Genomic DNA, 20,241 nt, shown 5'->3' with positions numbered 1-20,241 from the left:
TGGTTATGACCTGGACATATGGATACGTAGATGCTGACACACGAGCACACGAGTGAAGGCTGTCTGTGAACAGTCTCCTTTCCAGGTTCAAAAGCAGTAAACCAAAGACAGATCAAAACAAAACAAAAATGCGTTAACAAGCCCCAGCAGCATGGTCTGCAGCTGGGATCTATGTACAATTTTACAGACGGATTGAATTGCATTCCCAGAATAGCAACAGGAGAAGAAGGGAACGGAAACCGAGTTCTGGATCGTCCTTGTACTAAACATTCTTTTAAAAGAAAACAAAATCTTCTATTTGTTAATGTTAAAAAAAAAAATCAGGGAAAACCCTTTAAGAGGAGGACTTTAAGAGGAGGGGAGGGGAGGCCCTCGAGATGCCTGAGCTCTCAAGGGATGAATTTGAAAATGACACCTATTTCAGTTTATCCTTAGCCATAAACTTCCAGGAAGAGAAATGAAAAATAAAGGGAAAAAACATGGCAGGGTTTGTATGAATGAAATAAAACAGAGACAAAATAGTTGAACCGTCCTACACAAAGAGCACTTCCTTGAAAATTCCCAGTGTTGACCACTCAAAAGCATTTCACTTGGCAGGAAACCTGAAAACAGGCTCCCCTTCCAAAAATAGCACCCACTGTGTGCCACTCGGGGCCACGCGGGGATGGCAGGGCCGGGTAGCCGCAAGCTCGGGGCTCCCCAGGACAAGGGTCAGACCAGGAGTCTCTCTCGTGGCTGTGAACCCGGACTCTTGAATTCTGCTCTGTGTGCCCGGGTGCCCCTCGAAGGTTGGGCACATCTTCCCAGGCTGAGCAGCCACGGTTCCCGGATGTAGCCCTGCATTGCTCGATTTTCAACTCGTATCAACAAGAGAAATAAACATGTGCCTGGATCGGTGGTTCTCGCTCAAGGGCAGTCTAGCCCCCCGGGGGACTCGCCGCAATGGCCTTGCCTGCCTCTCCTGCAGCGCCCTTTGCCGCACTGGCATGCCTCGATGTGTTCTACGTGTTTCTGTTTTCCCATCCAGCGTTCTTCCTGCAGTGGAATTGTCCCTTGCCCCAGCCCCTCCGCTTCTTCCTTCATGGTGTTGTGCAAATATTGCCACCTCTTTGGAGTGTCCCTGGGGCCTCCAGAGCTGATAGCTTCATACTTTGTACTCACCACTTGGGCCTGATATGTCTGTTTCCCCTCTAGAAAGTGAACTCTTTAAAACAAGGGCTGTAGTGTCATCATTGTTGAAAATTGTTTAAATAGTGAGAATCCATGAAAACTGTATAGCCTATGGTAGGTGCTTAGTGGGTGATTTAATAGAGAGATGATGAGTGGATGGATGCAGGGATAGATGGAGGGCTGGCTGGCGGATAGATGGATGGATGGTTGGTTAGATGGATGGATGGACGGACATCAGTAGTTTTTAAAAGCAGGCAGGGTAGACATTTATAGAGTGCCGGTTTCACAACGAATACCTTAGAGACGTAAAATTGTGCTTAATATGCTACTGAAATGACCAGGGAGCTATGAGAGTCAATCCAAGATACGAAGCAAAAGGAAAATGACAGTGCTCCTCACGGATTCTCCCAGAAATGATACAGTCCTTGCAGAAAAGAAAGGGGAAAAGGTTCCTTCGATTACCGAACCACCCAGCAGTTTGAAAAGCAAAAATAACATCAATCCTTGTATTCCCCGCTCCTGTAGGTCACTGGGAACAAAATGACATCTCTAAACTTGGCCACCATATTTGGACCCAACCTGCTGCACAAGCAGAAATCCTCAGACAAAGAATTCTCGGTCCAGAGTTCAGCCCGGGCTGAGGAGAGCACAGCCATCATCGCTGTGGTACAGAAGATGATTGAAAATTATGAAGCCCTGTTCATGGTAAGTGGCTCTTCTTTTGCACGACATCTCAGTAAATGGCCTATTAATTCTCTTTAGTGGCGTAATGAGACCCAGGCACACCGTGTTCTGCTCTAGAGTGCCGGTCGTTGCCTGAATTCGTTGGCAACCAGACAGTTTCAGTAGACGTAGAAATTCACATAGCTGTGATGCCACTGGAAATTTGCGATTCCGTGTTTAAACAAACCTGCCCAGGTTACAAATTTCATTCCGTCGGCCCCTAAGCAACGGTCACAATTTGGAGTCATTTAATTATTCAGGTAGCAATGTCCTTGCTCAGAAGTATTGATAAAACCCTTCTTTGGGGAATTATGTGTGGCCCTCATGAATTCATGTAATTCACGACCGTCTCCATCAACGGCACCGCCTGCAAGGTCCATCCTGACGTTCTAGCTGCTCCACGAAGCCTCACCTCTCTCTCCCATGTCCTTCTCACGTCACTTCTCTGTCCCGTGAACTCCATTACTGTTCTTATTGATGTTTATCCTACTCAACATTGTGTTACAGTCATTTATGACTATTTCCCTTAGTAGTTTATAAATGCATTTGAAACACGGGCTGTGCCCTTGTTATCTCCTCTCCGTATCCTCTGTGCACTTTTGGAAGGCCCTCCATCTGGCAGGCACTCAATAAATATTCTCTTTTATTTGTATTGAATTACCAGTTCCTGTTTTGCTTCAAACCACCACCCCGCTCACTCCCACTTCCCTTGAAACATTAGAACAAATGCCAACTCGCTTCTATTTCTGGTCACCACTCCTATCGCATATCAGAACGTACAGGAACTTTCTCCATGTTTCCTCTCCCATCTCTCCTGTCAACTTGCAAGCACTCATCATAAATCTTACCTGTTCTGCTAGAGCCTCGTGTGGCTTCTTCCCGAGTATGCTGGTTCCCTCTTTTGAATCTCCTTAGTATTTCGTCTACATTTATCAAATGCCTCGCATTAGATTTACTTCCATGCTTGTCTTACACCAATTATTATATATTTTTTTTGTACATTCGAGAGCCGGTGCTTTAGAATCTTTGCCCTCCGTGTCTTACCTGTGTGATCGTGACCCAGTAACTCAGTGCTCAATAAGCATCGATTTCAGCTTCCGTGAAGTGGGAAAAAAATAAAAATACGGCCTATTTCCCAGGGTGGTGCCCAGAATCATTTGATATGTGAAAACATTCTGCAGACTGTAAAATTCTGTGCAAACGTTAATTAATAATTGTATCAGTCGGGCCACGTGAGCTGGCTCAAGTCTCAGTATTTTTGCACAACAGACGTAAATACCTTGTTGACATAAAGTTTAATCAGATGTTTGTCAGACTGCCTTGCCGCTACCAACTTAGGGACTTTAGCTCCTTGCATCTTGAGACCCTGCGACCCCCTAGGATTTTATGGGAGAACCCAGAGGGGCCATCCATCATGGCTACTCAAATCCCATCGCGCAAGCCGTACTTAACTGCAAGGGAAGCTGGGAAATGGATTCCTGCTGGGTGCCCAGGAAGAAGAGAAAAGGGATTTCCATACAATGAAAAGTTCGCTGAGGCAGAGCGGGCTCTTGCTCGTCTTTGACTCTCTGAAGCGCCGTCCCTGTGTTGCACACAATAAGCTCTCAAAAAAATGTAGAATTAGTCATTGCTTGTATATAAGTTTCACACTTCAGCCAAAATGCTCATAATTAATTACATGTTGGGATGAGTCAAATATCTGAACTTCTCAACATTTTCTTCGAGTTTTAAGTCACATATCATCTTGCCAAGTCATTTTGGCATTACTTCATGCTCTCTGGGTTTGTTTTTTTTTTAACAAAAGAATACCTCTTGCCAATCTTAATTCCGTTCTCTAAGTTCTATATTCTAAGCAAAGTTCTTTAGCTAAAACCACAAGCCATCGGGCATTTCTCATCCAGTCGGATGCTAACACAGCCAGTCTCGGCCTCCTTGAAAGCACGGTTGCCACCATTTTCATTGTGTCATTCCCCTCCTTCCCATTTCCTGCCACCCGGACTACTACAAACAGCGGAAGAACACAGTCTTCCACCTTTTCCAGCATTTTCCAAACATGCTTTTCGCTTGCTGTTCTCAGTAGAGATTGATATTGAGAGTCTTCTCGGGTAGTAGCTCCTACTTGTGCTCCCCAGTTGTGGTCTTTACTTCTCAGTGAGGCCTTTCCTGGCCACCTTGTCTAGGACACAGCCCCTCCCCCCGCCCACCACGTACACTCATCACTACTAACACAGGGTTTGTACTCATTTCTCTTGTTTGTTGCGTGTTGCCCCACTACAACACAAGCTCCATGACAGGATGAATGTGTGGCCTTTACCATCTACTTCCTTTACAGCATTATCCCCGTGCCTGACACATGGAAGAAACCCAAGCGATAGTGGTTGAATTAATGAGTGACTCCATGGTAGTTCTGGGACATATGGTTTCCCTATTGTTAATCTTTACTCCTTATGCAGATCAAAAGGTTTAAACGTAGGGGAATTAAGGACACCTTTGTCAGAGTATGTGAGCCATTACTATAAGCATTCTTGATTTCTTTTTTTTAATTTATTTATTTTTTTTTTAAATTTTTTTTTTCAACGTTTATTTATTTTTGGGACAGAGAGAGACAGAGCATGAACGGGGGAGGGGCAGAGAGAGAGGGAGACACAGAATCGGAAACAGGCTCCAGGCTCTGAGCCATCAGCCCAGAGCCTGACGCGGGGCTCGAACTCACGGACCGCGAGATCGTGACCTGGCTGAAGTCGGACGCTTAACCGACTGCGCCACCCAGGCGCCCCATCATTCTTGATTTCTTTAGACAGATGATGGGAATTGTGTATTGAGGAAAAAAAATTGTGAGGTAGGGGGAGGGGTGGGCCAGAGACCCCAGGCCAGGGCCCGTAAAAAGCAAACCGACTCTGGAGTCAGAGAACTTGGCTATAGCCCCGTCTTTGCCACACGTTAACTTTGTGACGTCACCTTCTGAGATTTCCATCTCTTTAGTGATCAAAGGACGAGGTTAGAACGAACAAGATCCAAGCTCCCTTCTAGTTCTAAACTCTACATGGCTCTCTGCCCTCACACTGATTTTGCCTCTTTTATTTCTACAAAGCACAAAAGAATCCCATCACTTTGTACGCTGTCTTGGCATATTTGGCATTTCAGAATCTAGTTGGTTATACCAAAGCCGACGGCTGCGTTGGCACAGCTGCTCTGCGTGGGCGGACACATTCTGTTTTGTGTTTTTAAAGAAGCTTTCGGAATTAGTACAATAATTCCAAACAAGGAAGGCTGAAGCCTGATGGTTGGAGTCTGTTAGCCGTTGTGCCGTTTCACAGCTTTCGGAAGGATTTACGAGCTCCGAAAGGAAGGCTTTGTTCCCCGTTGGCATTAGACAGGAAGACCTGTCAGAAAAGGTGGCTGCGAGTTTGTCCGTGAAGGCAGAATGCACCTGCCTGGAGGCAGCGCTTCCTTCGAAGAATGGATAGAAGGGCTAGAGAGACCCGCAGAGGCCTGGCGAGGACCCAGGGTTTGTTCTGAGTGTTAGTAATGTCCTTCATTTTCTGATGTTGGGACTGCCTCTCCCACATGGCCAGTATGTGAGTTAATGAGAGGACGCGGAGCAGAACCTGGCTTTGTCTCATCATACACAACAGGCGCCTCGATCCAGAGGCTGACGCACGGTTCCAGAGTCTGGCTAGGACAGGCTAGCACACCAGTTGTTTGCTTCTCGGACGCTGGCTCGGAAATGCTAGAGCTGGAGAGAGGTCCTGATAACAGCCATCATGAGCACGCTATCAAAACTCAGGGCAGCAGATGGTAACAGTCGTTCTCAAACTTGAGCGTGCAGCAGGGTGGCAAGGAAATTTGCCCAACCTTCAGATTCCTGCGCCACACTCCAGAGAATCAGACGGGGTAGCGCTGGGATGGGGCCCAGGAATCCACACTTTCTCATGAACGCCTCCTGGCCGTTCTGGTCATCTCTGAACCACGCCTTGGGAAACCACATCTTGGGGAATCCCCAAGAGGCGGGAAAGACCATGAGCTTGGGAAGGCGCTACCAGAATTCAAATCCGTGCTCGGCTGTATATTTGCCGTGGGATCTCGGGCCCATGCTCGACGTCACTAAGCCTTCGTTCTCCCGTAGTACAAAAGCGAGATGAAGTCACCTAATCTATAGGATCATTTTGAGAATGAGAAATGACACTTTAAGACGCTTGGGACAAGAACGCAAAAAAGAAAGATCACTGCTCTTCTTACATGAAATTGATAAGATGCTGCCCTATCACAGCACTTTTAAAGGGGTCGCCTCTGTGGCAAAGCCCACCCTGCCGGCTCTGTAGCAGCACGACCTGCTCCCACATGTACAGAGTCCCTAGCACCCGTCACCTGTTAACTCGCTGTATAGCTTACTTATTTATTGTGCTTGTTGAAACCCGATAGAACGTGCAAACTTTCTGAAGGCAGGGATTCTCATTTCTTTTGTCCACTGGCGCTCCAAAAGGCAAATAATATATTGTTGGTTGAATAAGTGCAACAATATATTGCCAGAAAAATACGCATTTCTGTTGTTTGTCTGTTTGTTTGTTTCTGGTTCAGTGCCCATACCCCTTAGATCCCCTCGCCTTTAAATTATGACCCTGTGTTTCGCACATCAACAGTTGAATAACTGGATAACGTGAAATGATGCTCTCTGGGAACACTGGAAATAAAAGAGAAGGGTCATGCATATCCAGAAACAGTCTCTGGTATCTCTGTAAGGCAGAAAGCATTCCCCGACTAAATCATTGGCGCGTGCATCGTTCTGAGAGTCGTTGCTCAGACATACATAACATAACCGAGGCTGGCAACTCCAGAGAAAAGTCACTGCTGCTCCTGGAATCAGTAAGAGCTTCAGAGCAGAGTGGAGAGAACTGTCAGCCCATTCTGAGGGCCGATACTAACTGATTCCTCCCCGGGCTCCTTTTCGGAGAGAGGGAAAGTGGAGCCAGCACCCCCTTCTAGGCCCGTGAAGAGCCCAGCGTGCAGCGGAGACGTGGGAACGCCAGCGCACTCCCACCCCGCTGCTTGGTCAGCCGGAGCTGGGGACCAGCCCCGCGCACATGGGAATTTTCAACTGAGAACAACCCGGAGCAAGGGTCACAGGTCGACACGAGGATTCTAGGCTCGGAGGCCAAGCCCCGCTTTGTGTTCTCTCCATTCCCCGATGCAAATTGCATTTTCTTAAAACCGCTTTTGCGTGCCAAGTCCAAGGGAGTCAAACAGTGATCCGGGTCATCAAGTGGGAAACCACCCCCTACCAACGTATCTGGAGAATTCTATATGATTTCCATTTCCTTTTTCATACAACCACTGTTGCTTTTTTTTTTCTTAATGTTTTGGGTTTTTTGTTTTTTGGTTTTTTTTTTTTTTTTGAGAGATAGACAGAGTGCAAGCTGGGGAGAGGCAGAGACAGAGAGGGAGACACAGAATCCGAAGCAGGCTCCAGGCTGTGAGCTGTCAGCACAGAGCCCGACGCGGGGCTCGAACTCACAAACCACGAGATCATGACCTGAGCCGAAGTTGGACGCTTAACCGACTGAGCCACCCAGGCGCCCCTGTGTAGTTTTTTTTTTTACTTCTTTTTTAAATAACCACTGCTTATGTCCCAGGGCTCAGGCCGGTCTTTGTGTACCTCAGCAGCACCGTGTCATGAGGAGCAAGCCAAGAGAGTTTGCCCAAGTGACGCGGCAGCTAAGTGAATTATTTCTACAGCGTGAGGCCCCCCAAAGACAAGGTGCATTAATATGGTGTCTCGCATGTGGAGTCCATTTGGAGGAGGAAGAGAGAGGCAATTTTAGCCCGTTTGAAAATGGGGAGCAGAGTGCTTTTAACAGCATTCATCCCTCTGGACGAATCGTAACACCGCCCCGCTGGATGTCCAGGCCGGCAGGTGGCTGCGAGAGCCAGCTCCCATTCCTTCTGGAGCCTGTTCACCTGGTCCCTGCCCACAGTGACAGAACGCAGGCACCCCTGGCGACACACAGGCAGGGAGGGGCGGAGGCCCTAGTGGGTTTCACCGCCTTTACCCTGTGGCCGTGGAGCAAGGACTGCTGGTTTTTCTTCGTCATCCTTCCTGGCATCTCCCCCCACCTTCCCCATCTCCACGGGTCCTGGGCTCCTCGACTCCGTTTGTTCAGTAACGTGCCCTAGTTGCCAAACACGCCTGTATCGGGCACTTAAGAAAAATGTGTTGAACTTAAATGCATTCTGACCCTCCAGATGCACCCAGAGCCCCTTACATAATAGGAATCCATCCTCCACCACAGTGACACAGAAGATTCTAGGCTGGGCCTGCCCACGTTTGAGCTTTGGCTCCCATAAACAGCTCAAGTGATTGCTTTCAGTGTGTTTGTTAACTTAAAAAAATGTCACCATGACTTCCAGTGATATTTACTTTTGCTGGAAAGTGTTGCAGTTTTAAATGCCAAAGCATCCTTCGTGGTCCAGCGCAAAGGGACGGATATTGGTTTGGAACACCCAGAGGCAAGTACGATAGGGCTGTGTCCTGGGAATTGCTCTTCCAGAAGCCCCTAATGGTTTGTTGTAGTGACTTAGTAAATGGAGAGAACTTGAACCATTTTCCCCTCTCTGTGGTTTATAGAATAAACTACACCATGGCAGTTATGCCCTAGGCAGTCGTTCAAGGTTTCATTTTTAATTTGATCGGGTGGATTCTGATCGTGACAGTTTTATCCCTTCATATGTGCACTGTTTACATTTTTCCGCTGAAGCAGGAGAGTCCAAAGTTCTTTTGATTTTTGAAATAGCATTCTGCTCTGAAGGAACACATGAAAAGCTAAGGAGTTGAGTCTCCGGATAAACACAACCATAAATGGTACCCTTGGAATATATCTAAACTTACTGAATAGTTGACTAAAACCCAGTAGAGATTTTGATGTGAAACAATACATTGTAAGTGAAGAAGCCACTGGGGCTGGGTTTTGTTTCTTCATTCACATGTGCAGAACTGGTTGATTTTCAAAACTAATGTGTTCTTCGCAATCCTCCTCCTTAGTCTCCGTTTGGCTGTATACAGAATCCCAGAAGAAAAACGATAAAATGTGTTTGAATATGGAGTCATACGTTTCATTTTTCATTTTTTAAAGTTATCTCTGTGCCCAGCGTGGGTCTCGAACTCATGACCCGGAAATCAAGGGTTGCATGCTCTACTGACTGAGCCAGCCGGGCACCCCTCATTTTTATATGACTGGGAACAGTAGTTTGCATACGTGTCAGAAAATTTCTCACGATCCTCAGTTGGGAACGGAAGTTTGTTTGCCAACTCTAGAAATGAATAGCAAGGGTATTTTGCTAGAACGTGACATTGGTACTCTCTTATAAGCAGAGAGAAGCATCCATACAAAGCTAACAGAACAAGTGTATACCATAAAGACCAATAATTCTGGGTTCTTTTGCTTATTATTTGTAGCCATTCCGACAACGTTTTTTGAGCATCCATTGGGTAGAAAACACCACCCGAGCTGGTGTTCTGGAAGAGTGTAATAATACTGACTTGAGTAAGTAGGTGAACGGTCATGGGTGTGCAGGTAGGAGCTTCAGGAGAAAAAAGAGCAGGCAGCAAAGAGGAAAAAGAAGACACAGTTATTTCCAGCGTCTCTCGCAGCCATCATCACATCCCGTGATGAAAAGAGATGTTTCAAGACCCCCACTTGGGGTACCTTGGCCAGGATTGGCAGGCATGTGCTTGCCCTCTCCGAGAAAGGGGCTGGCTGAAAGAGAATTACAACCCTGGGAGCCTGTATCACTTCTGGGCAGACAAGTCCGACCACCCCTGCCTTCAGGCAACTTACCTTCTAATGATGTCTTGAGGTCTGGCGGAAGAGAAGGAACCAGAAGAGAGAAGCTACATGGAGTCGGCTTCAAGACGGTTGCAGATGAGCGGCCAACTGGTCACAAACTTAAACTCTAGCAGTTCGGGGGGGGGGGTGGGGTTCAGGAGTAGAGACATATCAAGAGGAAATCCCACCACTTGGTCACCCACCCGAGTGTTAAGCAGAGGAGAAGAGAGTGATGCTTCTCTGTGAGTGGACGGGAAAAGAGGCAGAGGTGGATGCCTGTTAGTCTAGAAAAAAGTCGCAGAACAAATATAGGCCATCTCCATGTTATCCGCTTTTATTTTTTTCTTCTAAGTGTTTAGTTTATTAATTATTTTGTCTGTTTCGAAGAGAATCTTTTATTCTAAGCCTCTTGGCAATTGGTAAGGTGCTTTCAAATCCGTCAGCCTTTCTGATCCTCACACACTCCCATAAAGGCAAATGGGACACATAGGATATGCCTGGACTTTGAGATGCAGGAACAGAATCCGAAAGAAGATCATGGATGTATCCAAGTTTACACTAATTGATAATAAGCAACGAAGCTTATAAAAACGGGACCTCAGGGGCTGTCGAATCTCACTCAGACATTCTTCTGACAACATCCCGATTCCTGCAATGGAGCGCAACCAGGAATGGTCCGTCTGGATATTTCTGACTTACGTAAGCTCCTGTTTCCTGTCCGTTCATTCCCTCAACTTTTGTTTCTCTCTGAAGTCTGGAACTTCACCGAAAACGAATGCTCATCCAACTGAACTGAGCCAGTAGTTTGACAGTTTCATTAAATAATAGCAAATTAAATACACAAATAGGGGCAAAGATTGGAGGGATTATTGAGAAAACAGCACCAGAGGCTGTTGTACGAATATGAAAAGTCCGTGCCAGGCATCCTTTCCAATTCTCTGTCCTCTTTTTCCCACTGGCCCCAATTTTCTGTACCATTCCTTAATGACAAACAAACAAATGTGGCGTTATCAAATGAATTTTTAAAGCTGCTTTATATCGTTTTGTAACAAGATGGGATATAAATAAACGAATTAAAATAATGGCTCATGTACAGGGTAGTCAGTCTTACATAAAACATAGGAGAATTTTCCCTATCCTTCCTACAACACGTGGATCCACATTTTTAAATGATATCTTTTTACTTACTTGCAAATACTGTCCCCGAGCCAAAATGGCATTGGGGGTCTTTTAAAAAGAAACTATAGATAGATGTATAACACTGACCCTTTCTATTTGCATTTGTTACCAAGTAAAAGCCGTGCGTGCTACGCAAAATAAACCTCAGTGATTATGACTGGTTGGGAACCAAGCCCGGTTGAACGAGTGAAAACTCTGCATTACAGAATGCTTTAACAGAATGTTATGGAAAGTTATGCTTTCAATAATGATGCTCCCCGTAACCTATTCTAATAGCGTATCCAAGTTAATAATTTATCATTAGACACACCATACGCTCTCAAAGAATTAATATTGTGATGCTTGCATCACCCCGAAGGATATGCATGAAGGCTGTCGATTCCTCAGTGGGAATGAATGAGGGCTTGGAGCAAAACTTCTTATTACGTGTCTAAGGATGGAAAATTTTTAATTAAACTAACGGCATGGAAAGCAAATGTTTTTCCTCATTTGCTCATGGGAATTTCTTTCAGAAAGTGCTCAGGATATACATTGTGGGCTTATATTAGTTTTCGCTTTCTGTTCATCTTTTAAACAGGAGCTCTCCTCTCATTTTTACCCTTTAGGCATCACTCTTTGACAAATTGATATAATACTGTGTATCTGTTGGGCCGTGCTGTTTCAAAAACTTACAGTAAAAATGATCCGTCTTTTTTTTTTTTTCTTTTAAGTAGGCTTCACCTCCAGCGTGGGGCCCCAGGCGGGGCTTGAACTCACGACCCTGAGATCAAGACCTGAGCTGAGAGCAAGAGTCGGGTGCTCAACCGACTGAGCAACCAGGCACCCCTATCGGTCTTTTTATTTTTTTAATGTATGCAATAAAGAGGACAGAATCCCTCAGCCTTGACCTCAAAGGCTTGTCCCTTCTCTTCTCCTTCCCAGGCCATTAGGCTCGGTCGCAGAGCTTTAAATGCCATCGGTATATATCTCCCAAGTTGCTCTTCCCAGTTGCCTACTAGATCTGTCTTTCATTCGGGTGTCCCACAGGCCAGTCCCCCTTACCCTAGCGAAGCCACCCTCCTAGCCGTGACCTCCAGCCTCTTCTGGCTGCTGCTTCTGTAGACCAGCCAGCCTCCGTGGCAGCCCCGCGCTTCCAGGCACCTTTCTTGTTCGCCCTCTCCCTCCGTCTTTCTCCCTCCAGCCGGCAAATTAGCTAACGCTATCATCTCTATCTTCACTGTCGCCAAGATCCCAAGATTTCTCATCGGCTCAGCATCCTGGTTCAGCCCTCCGTCCCTCTCTTCTGGAGAGGTCGACGGCCCCTCTCTGCGCTCCCTGCTTCACCCCTTGCTCCCCCGCAACCTACTCTCAATGCGGCAGCCAGTGACGACAGTTCACGTTAGTCCTCTGCTCGAAACCCCCAGTGACTCCCCCACCGCCTAGATTGAGAGCAGATGTCCTTCTCGTGACCCGTAAGACTCCTCAGCATCTGGCCTTGGCCACCTGATCCACTTCCTACCGCTCGCCTCCTTCCTCATTCTTTCCAGCCTCGCGGGGCCTCCTCTCTGCTCGTGACTCACGATCCTGAGATTGTTCTCTTCCTTCTGCTTGGAGTGATTTTCTCCAAGTCCTTCATCAACTTCAGTTCTCTGTTAAGATGTCAGTTTCTCTGTGACCTGACGTCCTACTTAAATTGCACTTCCCTGCCCCGCCCCACCCCCCTCTCCATCGCCCTCCTCTGCTTCGTTTCTCTCCGTGCGACCCGTGCTATGTTTTCTTTATTTGTTGAATGCCGGTCTTTCCATATTTGTTGTCAGTTTCAAGGAGACCGGGATTCCTGTCTGTTTGGTTTGCAGCTGAGTTCCAGCATCCAGCTCCTGGCACTCAAGAGAGGCATTCGCCAAATATTTATGTGATGAATTAAAGGAACGGGGTGGGGAGAGGCCCGGGGGAGAAGTGCAGGGGTGCCAATGGAGAGTGTGTGAGGATGACTGCCGGGGGACAAAATGGCAAAGACGAGCAAGCAAGTCGAGGGCGTCGGCAGTGGGGATAAAAAGGTTTCTGAGCAGGCGCCTCGATTAGAGCTCTGCCACAACCCCACAGAGAAGAAACTTGATGCCGGAGGTGAAGGGAACAGAGGGTATACAGGTTAGCAAGTTGCTGCGTCGCGGGTTCATCGAGGACGTATCTTTCTTTCGGACTAAAAACTTTTAAGTGCTGCAAGGAACTTGAGGCCCACACAGCTGAACAATCCACAGGCAAATATGGCTCCAGGCAGAGCTGTACCTAGGACTCAAATGCTGTCAACAGACCCTTTTCTTTCTTTCCATTTCTTGGTGTTGTTTCTTGGACCGTCAGCACAGTCTTGAGGCCCTCTGGGGCTTCTGGCCCCACATTCCCTCCTCAGATGCCTCAGGGAAACCCTCCCGGCTTTTTGTGACTTCCATTGGGGCCGCACACCCATCCCACAGGCAGCTGTGGTAGTCTGGGAGGGGAATGATGGCGGCCTTAGACCAGCTTACGCATCACCCCTGAGCTAAGGGTTGGGGGACTTGGGGCATAACTGCTATAACAAGAGGGAAATGGAAGCTGGTAATGGCCAACAGGTGCCCGCTGCAAAGGGGTCATGAGGGCTCAAACTTGGATCACTGCAATGGAATGGAAGAGAGGGGAAGGTAGGAACAGGCCTCACAGAGACGAAATCGAATAGATCTCCTGGTTCTGCACAGGGAGGGGAAAGGACACAGAGAAGCTTGAACGCAACCCAGATTTTGAGTTTGTGTGAGTAGGGTTTGGCACTGTGATTAATGAAGATTCGGGAGGAAGTGGGAGGGACAGATTTATGAGAGAAGGAAAGCGTTTCGTTGCTTTGTCATCCCTGTTTTTATTAATAAAATTGTTTCCAGCTTCTCAGAGCTCAAGAAGAGTTGAGTTCTGCAAGAGGCAGGAGGCAAACTCCTCCACCAGCCCCCTTATTCTGTGAACACTTGTCCCTGCAGTTTTGAAGAGCCTGGTCGCTGAGACCTCGTATGCGAGAACCAGATGGAAATTTTGTTTTCTCTCAATAACTTGAGTTTCCGTTAGTTGAGCTCCCAGCGTCTATAGAGTAGAAAACCCAGTGGAGTGGAGTTCAGACTTTCCTCACACAACATTTTCACACAAGCGGTTTAACATGGTAAGGCCGTCTTCTAACACGCTGTGGACTAGCCTAGGGAAACACGGGGCGCTCACCCACAGAATTCTAGTGAATGCCTTGTCAGATTCCAAAGCGAGAGCCTTTTCATTGTCCATGGGCCAGGATGCGAGGAGGGGGGGAAGTGCAGGCTTCGAGTGACAAAATGACATGTGCAGATGTAGTCATCGGCATGTTTTCGCATGTTTGGTCTCTGCCAGGTGCTGTTCTAAGTTCTCGACACGTAGTAAGTCATTTGATCGCCCCAGCAACCGTTTGTGGCGAGGACCTCATTCTCTCCATGTTGCAGATGAGGACACGGAGACCTAGAAAGGTCTCGTACCTTGCTGAAGGTCCCACAGCTAACAAACGGAACTAGGACTCAAACACGGTCTGGCTCAAGGGCCGCCCTCTTAATAAACCCATGTTCCAGAACTGCCCAAAACAATTATAATCTATGTCCGTTGTCTTGGCATAATTTGGACGATAAATTATGAACACCATCCCTCTTGACCATGATGTCTTGCTTATTCAAAGCCAAGAAAATCTAGTCTAAGCACAGAGGTATCCAAGTGAGTAGGCTATATCTCCAGTCATAGGACGTGTGACAATGTGGATTGAGTAAGACTTTTTGGCAATCATCCACTTTGTCCTAAGAATTAAACTGGCTTTATGGGTTGGTATAGGTTTGGTTTTAACTGGTGAGCCACTCTGCTCTGTTACGACCTTTTAGGCTCTGTTTTATGTTACCGTAAAGTCGCCAGTGACACTAGTTCTCCCCCTTCTGGAATGGTTTGACTGACACCTCAACGTCTGGCCCCTCCAGGTTCCGCCAGATCTCCAGAACGAAGTCCTGATCAGCCTGTTGGAGACCGACCCCGACGTGGTGGACTATTTACTCAGAAGAAAGGCCTCCCAGTCATCGTGAGTATGCCACTCACCCCCTCTTCCAAAGCTGCCGTGGGGATTCCTCTGTCCTTTTCTAGAGAATTCAAGAGGTTTATGTAACTCCATGCAGGGTGACTTGAAGTGGAATTTCGGCAACTTCCTGGGGAATCTTGTCAGTCCACCTATCCAGAAAAGTGCTTCAGTATGACTAATCCACTTATTAAATTAGTACGTGCCTTATGGGAGCTTTCTGTTTCATTTTTGGCTTTTTCTAGCCCCTCAAGGTCTTTTTGACTGTGTTTACTGGGGAAAAAGAACTAAATCACTGGCAAGAAGCTCAAAGGACTGTGATGCACCTCAGTGTTTCTCCTTCTAGAATCCTGATAGCTGTACTTACGTGCCCCTCAGGCTACGCCTGGACGCATCTTACTTGTGTCATTTCTCAGCGCACGTGACACGTTAGCAAACCACAAGACAAGCCTCTACCAAGGCCTGGGTTCCCGTTTGAAATTAGAGGTGTGCGCCCTCCTGACTCTTCCCCTCTTCGCAGTTGACGTCCTTTTGGTAAAAACGCACACTGCTCTCCACATGCTGCCATGTTTGCAATGAGTAAAATGAATGCCGTGCCGTAGGCTGTGATTTGCCGCCATTTTGCCTCCAAAGGAAGAGCGTTGGCTTTTTTACATTAGTCAGATTTTAGGATTAATCCCAACTATTTGGTAGAAAGGCACCACGTATGGGGATGCTGAGCATTTGGCAAAGCCAGTTAAGAGGGTAGTTTTGCATCGTTATCCAGGAGCGATGTTGCTGCCATGACACCAAACCTTAAATCTGTGGCATGAAAAGTTGTCATCCTCTCATGAAAATGCCATTTATGTTATGCTTTTAATATACCGAATTGCAACAACTCTAAGACACATTTCTTCCCACGTTTTATCGTCTCTGAAACTGAGAGTCATCTGACAGTCAATGGCGTGTCCTGATGTAATCCATAGCATTTTTCCTTTCTCGGCCCTGTATAAAATAATGGTATGTCCTATTCAATGGTGTCTTACAAATACCAGCACGTGTTGAGTTGTCCCTTTATGTTGATGTTGAATTCGATAGATGAATTTTCATTTGAAACTATTTCACATGCACTTTTCAAAAAATCGTCCTTGTGCCACTGATGATCAGGCCAAATTCTGGTTCGAGTAAGACACTTCGCCTGGAGTCAAGCCCCAAGAGCGACGAGTGACTAAAAATATATTCAAATTGTCTTAATGGGCTGGTATTTCATGGTCTTGCTCTTCTTAAATTTTTCCTAGATTTCTAACCATCATCAAGGTGTAAGTTCTAATTTAAACTAACGCAAATGGCTTTTGTTCACAGCAGATCTCGTATCACCGGAATTTTAATGAACTCACTCCTTTCCTTCCCCGCGCCAGAAAACAGACATGGTGGCATTTCTGTTCGTGAGTCCCTCGTTAAGCTGCACGTATGACGTGTCATGGGTACTCTGTGGGAAAGCTGGACAACACACACCTAAAAAAACCACTGATGTTGACTTGCCAGATTTCCGCTTTTAGATGGTGTGTTTAAATGTATAAATATTGTGCTTTGAAGAATGGTAGATGAAAGTTATTTTTATGTGGTTTTCAGGTATGTTCTTTGCATATAAAGGCCAAGAAGTGAACTTTTCTTTCTCTACTCTTAGGGAAAGGAAGCAGCGTATGTGTTAGGCCCATCCCAAGCTGCATAGTTATCTAGCCTCTCCCGTTCCCTATCCCTATAAGAATAAGAATTGTAAGGTCAAGGCAAGCCGACCCTAGGCCATGATCATAGGTGTGTGTCAGGGGTTCAAGGGAAGGGAGGTGAGCTCACTGGTGCTCCGTGGATGTCAGAGACTAGCATCGTTGAACAGAAAACATTTGGAGATGACTTTCCTAGTAAGGGAGAGAGAGAGTGTTTGTTTTCCTCTAGGTACAGGCCAAGGAGAAGCCCAGAAGGGTTGATAATGATGTCGTGAAGTAAAAATACGTAAATAAATACTTATTTCATCCTGGTTGTCTTTTGAGGTTTGAGAGTCCCACCCTTGAGCTGTAGAGAGTGTCTTCATACCTTAAACACGCTTCTCAAGCCTCACTGTGTATAGAGATCAGCAGGAGATCTTGTTACAAAGCCCTCCTGGTGATCTGAATCAGTAGATCTTGGGGAGGGAGTCTGAGCATCTGCATTTCTAGCAAGCTCCCAGATGTGCTGCTGCTGGTCTGTGATCCACACTTTCAATACCAAAAGCTTAAAATATCAGGCATATTCCTAACTTTAGGTGCCTACAGACTCGTTGAAGGAGGCCTTCAAGGATAAAAATAATGCGAATCATGTTAGGAAGTGTGTCACAGAGTGTGGAATGATATGTGCTGGCTCATTGGTTCTCAGACTTGCCTACCCATTTGAATGCCCTGGGGAGCCTGACAATGACCATACCTGAGCGCCACCCCTAGAGATTGGATTCGTTTGTTCTAGGGTACAGTCTGGACATTAGGAATTTTTTAAATCTCCCCTGTGGTTCTACTGTTCTGCCACGTTAGATACTACGTATTTGCCATCACACGGTACTATATTTGAGGCAGGTGATTTTCTGACATTAAAAGGGGGGCTTTGCATTGACGAAGGAAGGGAACCAACACTCCGGACCATAAATCCACCTGGAGTTTGGAGAAGAGAAAGAGATGTGACCTATCGTCTCAGCGATGGCTTCTGAGAAGAGCAAGGATTTGCAGTGAACTTTGAAGACTGGAGAGGTGTCAAGAGACCTAGACATTTGGGAAGCTTGAACCAGGGCCTGGACATAATACCTCCGTCAACTGGCTGTGGGCGTGATTAAGGAAAACTGTTGGCCGGCACAGAGCACAGAAGCCCTTCAACGGCAGGCTTGGGGTGGCACTTAAATTAAGAAGTGATGGCAACGAATTACAGTGACAGGAGATTGCTCTTAGCTATGTGGTCTTGGGTAAATAGATTCGTCTCTCTCTGTCTCGGTCCCCTCATCTGTAAAGCAGAGGTAAAACAGAGTTGTTGTGCTATTAGAAGAGTATCTGATTTCTAACGAATGCTTAATAAATGTCAATGATTGCTACCATGTTACTTCGAATCTCACCATTTTGTTCATTTGCAACCACTTACCAAAGACTTGGGTGTCACTGCTTTCTACCTTTCTATCCACGAGACAGCAACCACTGAAGGCAATATGATGCAAAAGGAAGCCGTCCGCTTTAAATTGCAGCGGTGTCTAAAGGCAAAGCCCACCGGTACCGGCCTGATCCAGTCGGCATCGGGATGGCGGTGTTGGTTCTGGAACAGAGAGAGGGGTGAGGGTGAAAAGACACACAAGTGGGAAGGTGACCCGAAGCCTCTGTTCTGTGCCATCGGCCCACATACCTAGATAAAGCTGTGGACTCCTGTGCCCCGCGTGGAGACTGCACAAGATGGGATGGGGAGTGGAAAAACGAGTTTTCAAAAGAGTGCAGAACCAAGAACAAGAACATATTTACGATAATTTCTGTTTTGGAGGAGCAAACATTTAGTGATATTTGGGAATTGAATGTTTTGTTCTGGTTTGAGCTTTTCTCTTCTTCTGCGACGACAGCATTGGGGCGGCGGAAGGAGGACTCGTGATTTTTTCTCGTGCTTGTCTACTTAGATTTTTGGCTTCAACCAAAACGGAATACCAAAGGGAGATTAGAAGAGATTTATATTAGTAACAATGCAAGACTTCCAGTATTTTCATTGCTTGTCTGGAATATTTATTAGAATTACATGCTCTTTTCTTCAAAGACACTCAAAATAGGTCCCCTTCCTTTGATTTAGGGATGTAAGGAGGTAGGGGATGAGAATGGAAGGCAAATCAAAGAGGACGAGGCATGTGGGACTCCGGCATTTGCAACAGAAGAAAAGAACCGAAGCAGGGCCCAGAGCAGGGCTAGGAGAGTGAGGCACTCACGTCGGTGCCCAAGTGGAGGGTGTGCTACAGAGTCAGGTGTTGGGGCGCCGGGGTGGCGCAGTCGGTTGAGCGTCCGACTCTTGCTTTCAGCTCCAGTCATGATCTCACGGTTCGCGAGTTCGAGCCCCACGCAGGGCTCCGCGCTCTCAGTGCAGAGCCTGCTTCCGATCCATTCTCCCTGCCTCTCTGCCCCTCCCTCTCTCACGCTCTCTCTCTCAAAAATAAATAGTAACGCATTTACAATAAATAAATAAATAAAAATTCAGGCATCAAAATGAACGATGTGGACCTGTCATATTTTTTAAAATCAAAGTTAACACCAAAATCTACGATGAGCAAAATGTTAAACAAACTTTTTTAAAGGCCACTGCCGCGCCGAGCCACCGTGGACCCCAAAGCCAAAGGGAAAATGTGTATGCTGGCCTAAATGGAAGCAAACCCATCAGTGATGCTTTGAAAATACTTCTTTGCTTATCTTATTTTTCAACCAAGAGAACTGCTGTTTGACAGTTTCTCCTGAGCAAGTAACAATCCTAAATAAGTTTTAATTAAGTTAAGCTGAACTAAATCGTACAATTCTGTTTGGGCGCAAATAAAGCATTTCACCCTAATATAATGATGTAAGTCCTAATGTGCCAACTTTTCAATTTTTCAATAGCTTTCAGCTGCTTTAATGTTCTGGGAAAAAAAGCTAACCATTAAAAAATCACAAACAACCATGCATACCTATGTGGTATGCAAGGCTAAATATAGCATTTTCCTACTATATTCTGGAAGCAAAATGGAAAGAAAACAAATTTCACTGCGTTTGGGAGTGAAAGGTAATTGTTTTCTTGAACCAGATTCTCCTCCTGTTGAATAAAAAAAAAAAAATCTACCTTCTTCATGATGGAGGAGCGTTAGGCTTTCTCATAATTCAAGGCGTCACATTGAAATTATCAAATAAATATCATGTAGATAATTTCGTTTAACCTTTCTAAGACTGTCCTTGAGAATGCCTTCCTCCACAAAACCATGGAGCGCTACAAGATGGGCTATGATTTCAGTTTTCCTTTTCCTAGGATTTGTAAGGTCAAAAAGTTCTCAGGAAATTCTGAGAGACGAGAAATCAGACTTTCTCAGTATAGTATAACAGCAATGAACCCTACTGACTGGCCGTAGTGTAGCCTCAGCTGTCATTCTGTTCCAGCTCCTTGGAAATGAATGAAGCATTAACCCGCCCCCGCCCCCCCCCCCCCATGCACACTCCGTTCAAGAAAACCTTTTCAGGGGCGCCTGGGTGGCTCAGTTGGTTAAGCATCCGACTTCGGCTCAGGTCATGATCTCAA

At 46.3% G+C, this 20,241-nt stretch overlaps 1 protein-coding gene across 4 annotated transcripts in view; it reads left to right on the top strand.

The window, feature by feature from the left end:
* ARHGAP6 (Rho GTPase activating protein 6) overlaps positions 1-20,241 on the top strand; it is a 451,443-nt gene that overhangs the window by 418,379 nt on the left and 12,823 nt on the right. For all 4 annotated transcript variants that reach the window (XM_047844196.1, XM_047844197.1, XM_047844199.1 and 1 more), the window contains 2 exons: positions 1,696-1,875; positions 14,870-14,967. In XM_047844196.1, the coding sequence (XP_047700152.1) occupies positions 1,696-1,875; positions 14,870-14,967 (278 nt within the window). The remainder of the gene's footprint in view (positions 1-1,695; positions 1,876-14,869; positions 14,968-20,241) is intronic.

Source organism: Prionailurus viverrinus, chromosome X (assembly GCF_022837055.1).
Source record: "Prionailurus viverrinus isolate Anna chromosome X, UM_Priviv_1.0, whole genome shotgun sequence".
NCBI lineage: Eukaryota > Metazoa > Chordata > Mammalia > Carnivora > Felidae > Prionailurus > Prionailurus viverrinus.
The sequence above is the reverse complement of the archived record's forward strand: the minus strand, read 5'-3'. Positions and strand labels throughout refer to the sequence as shown.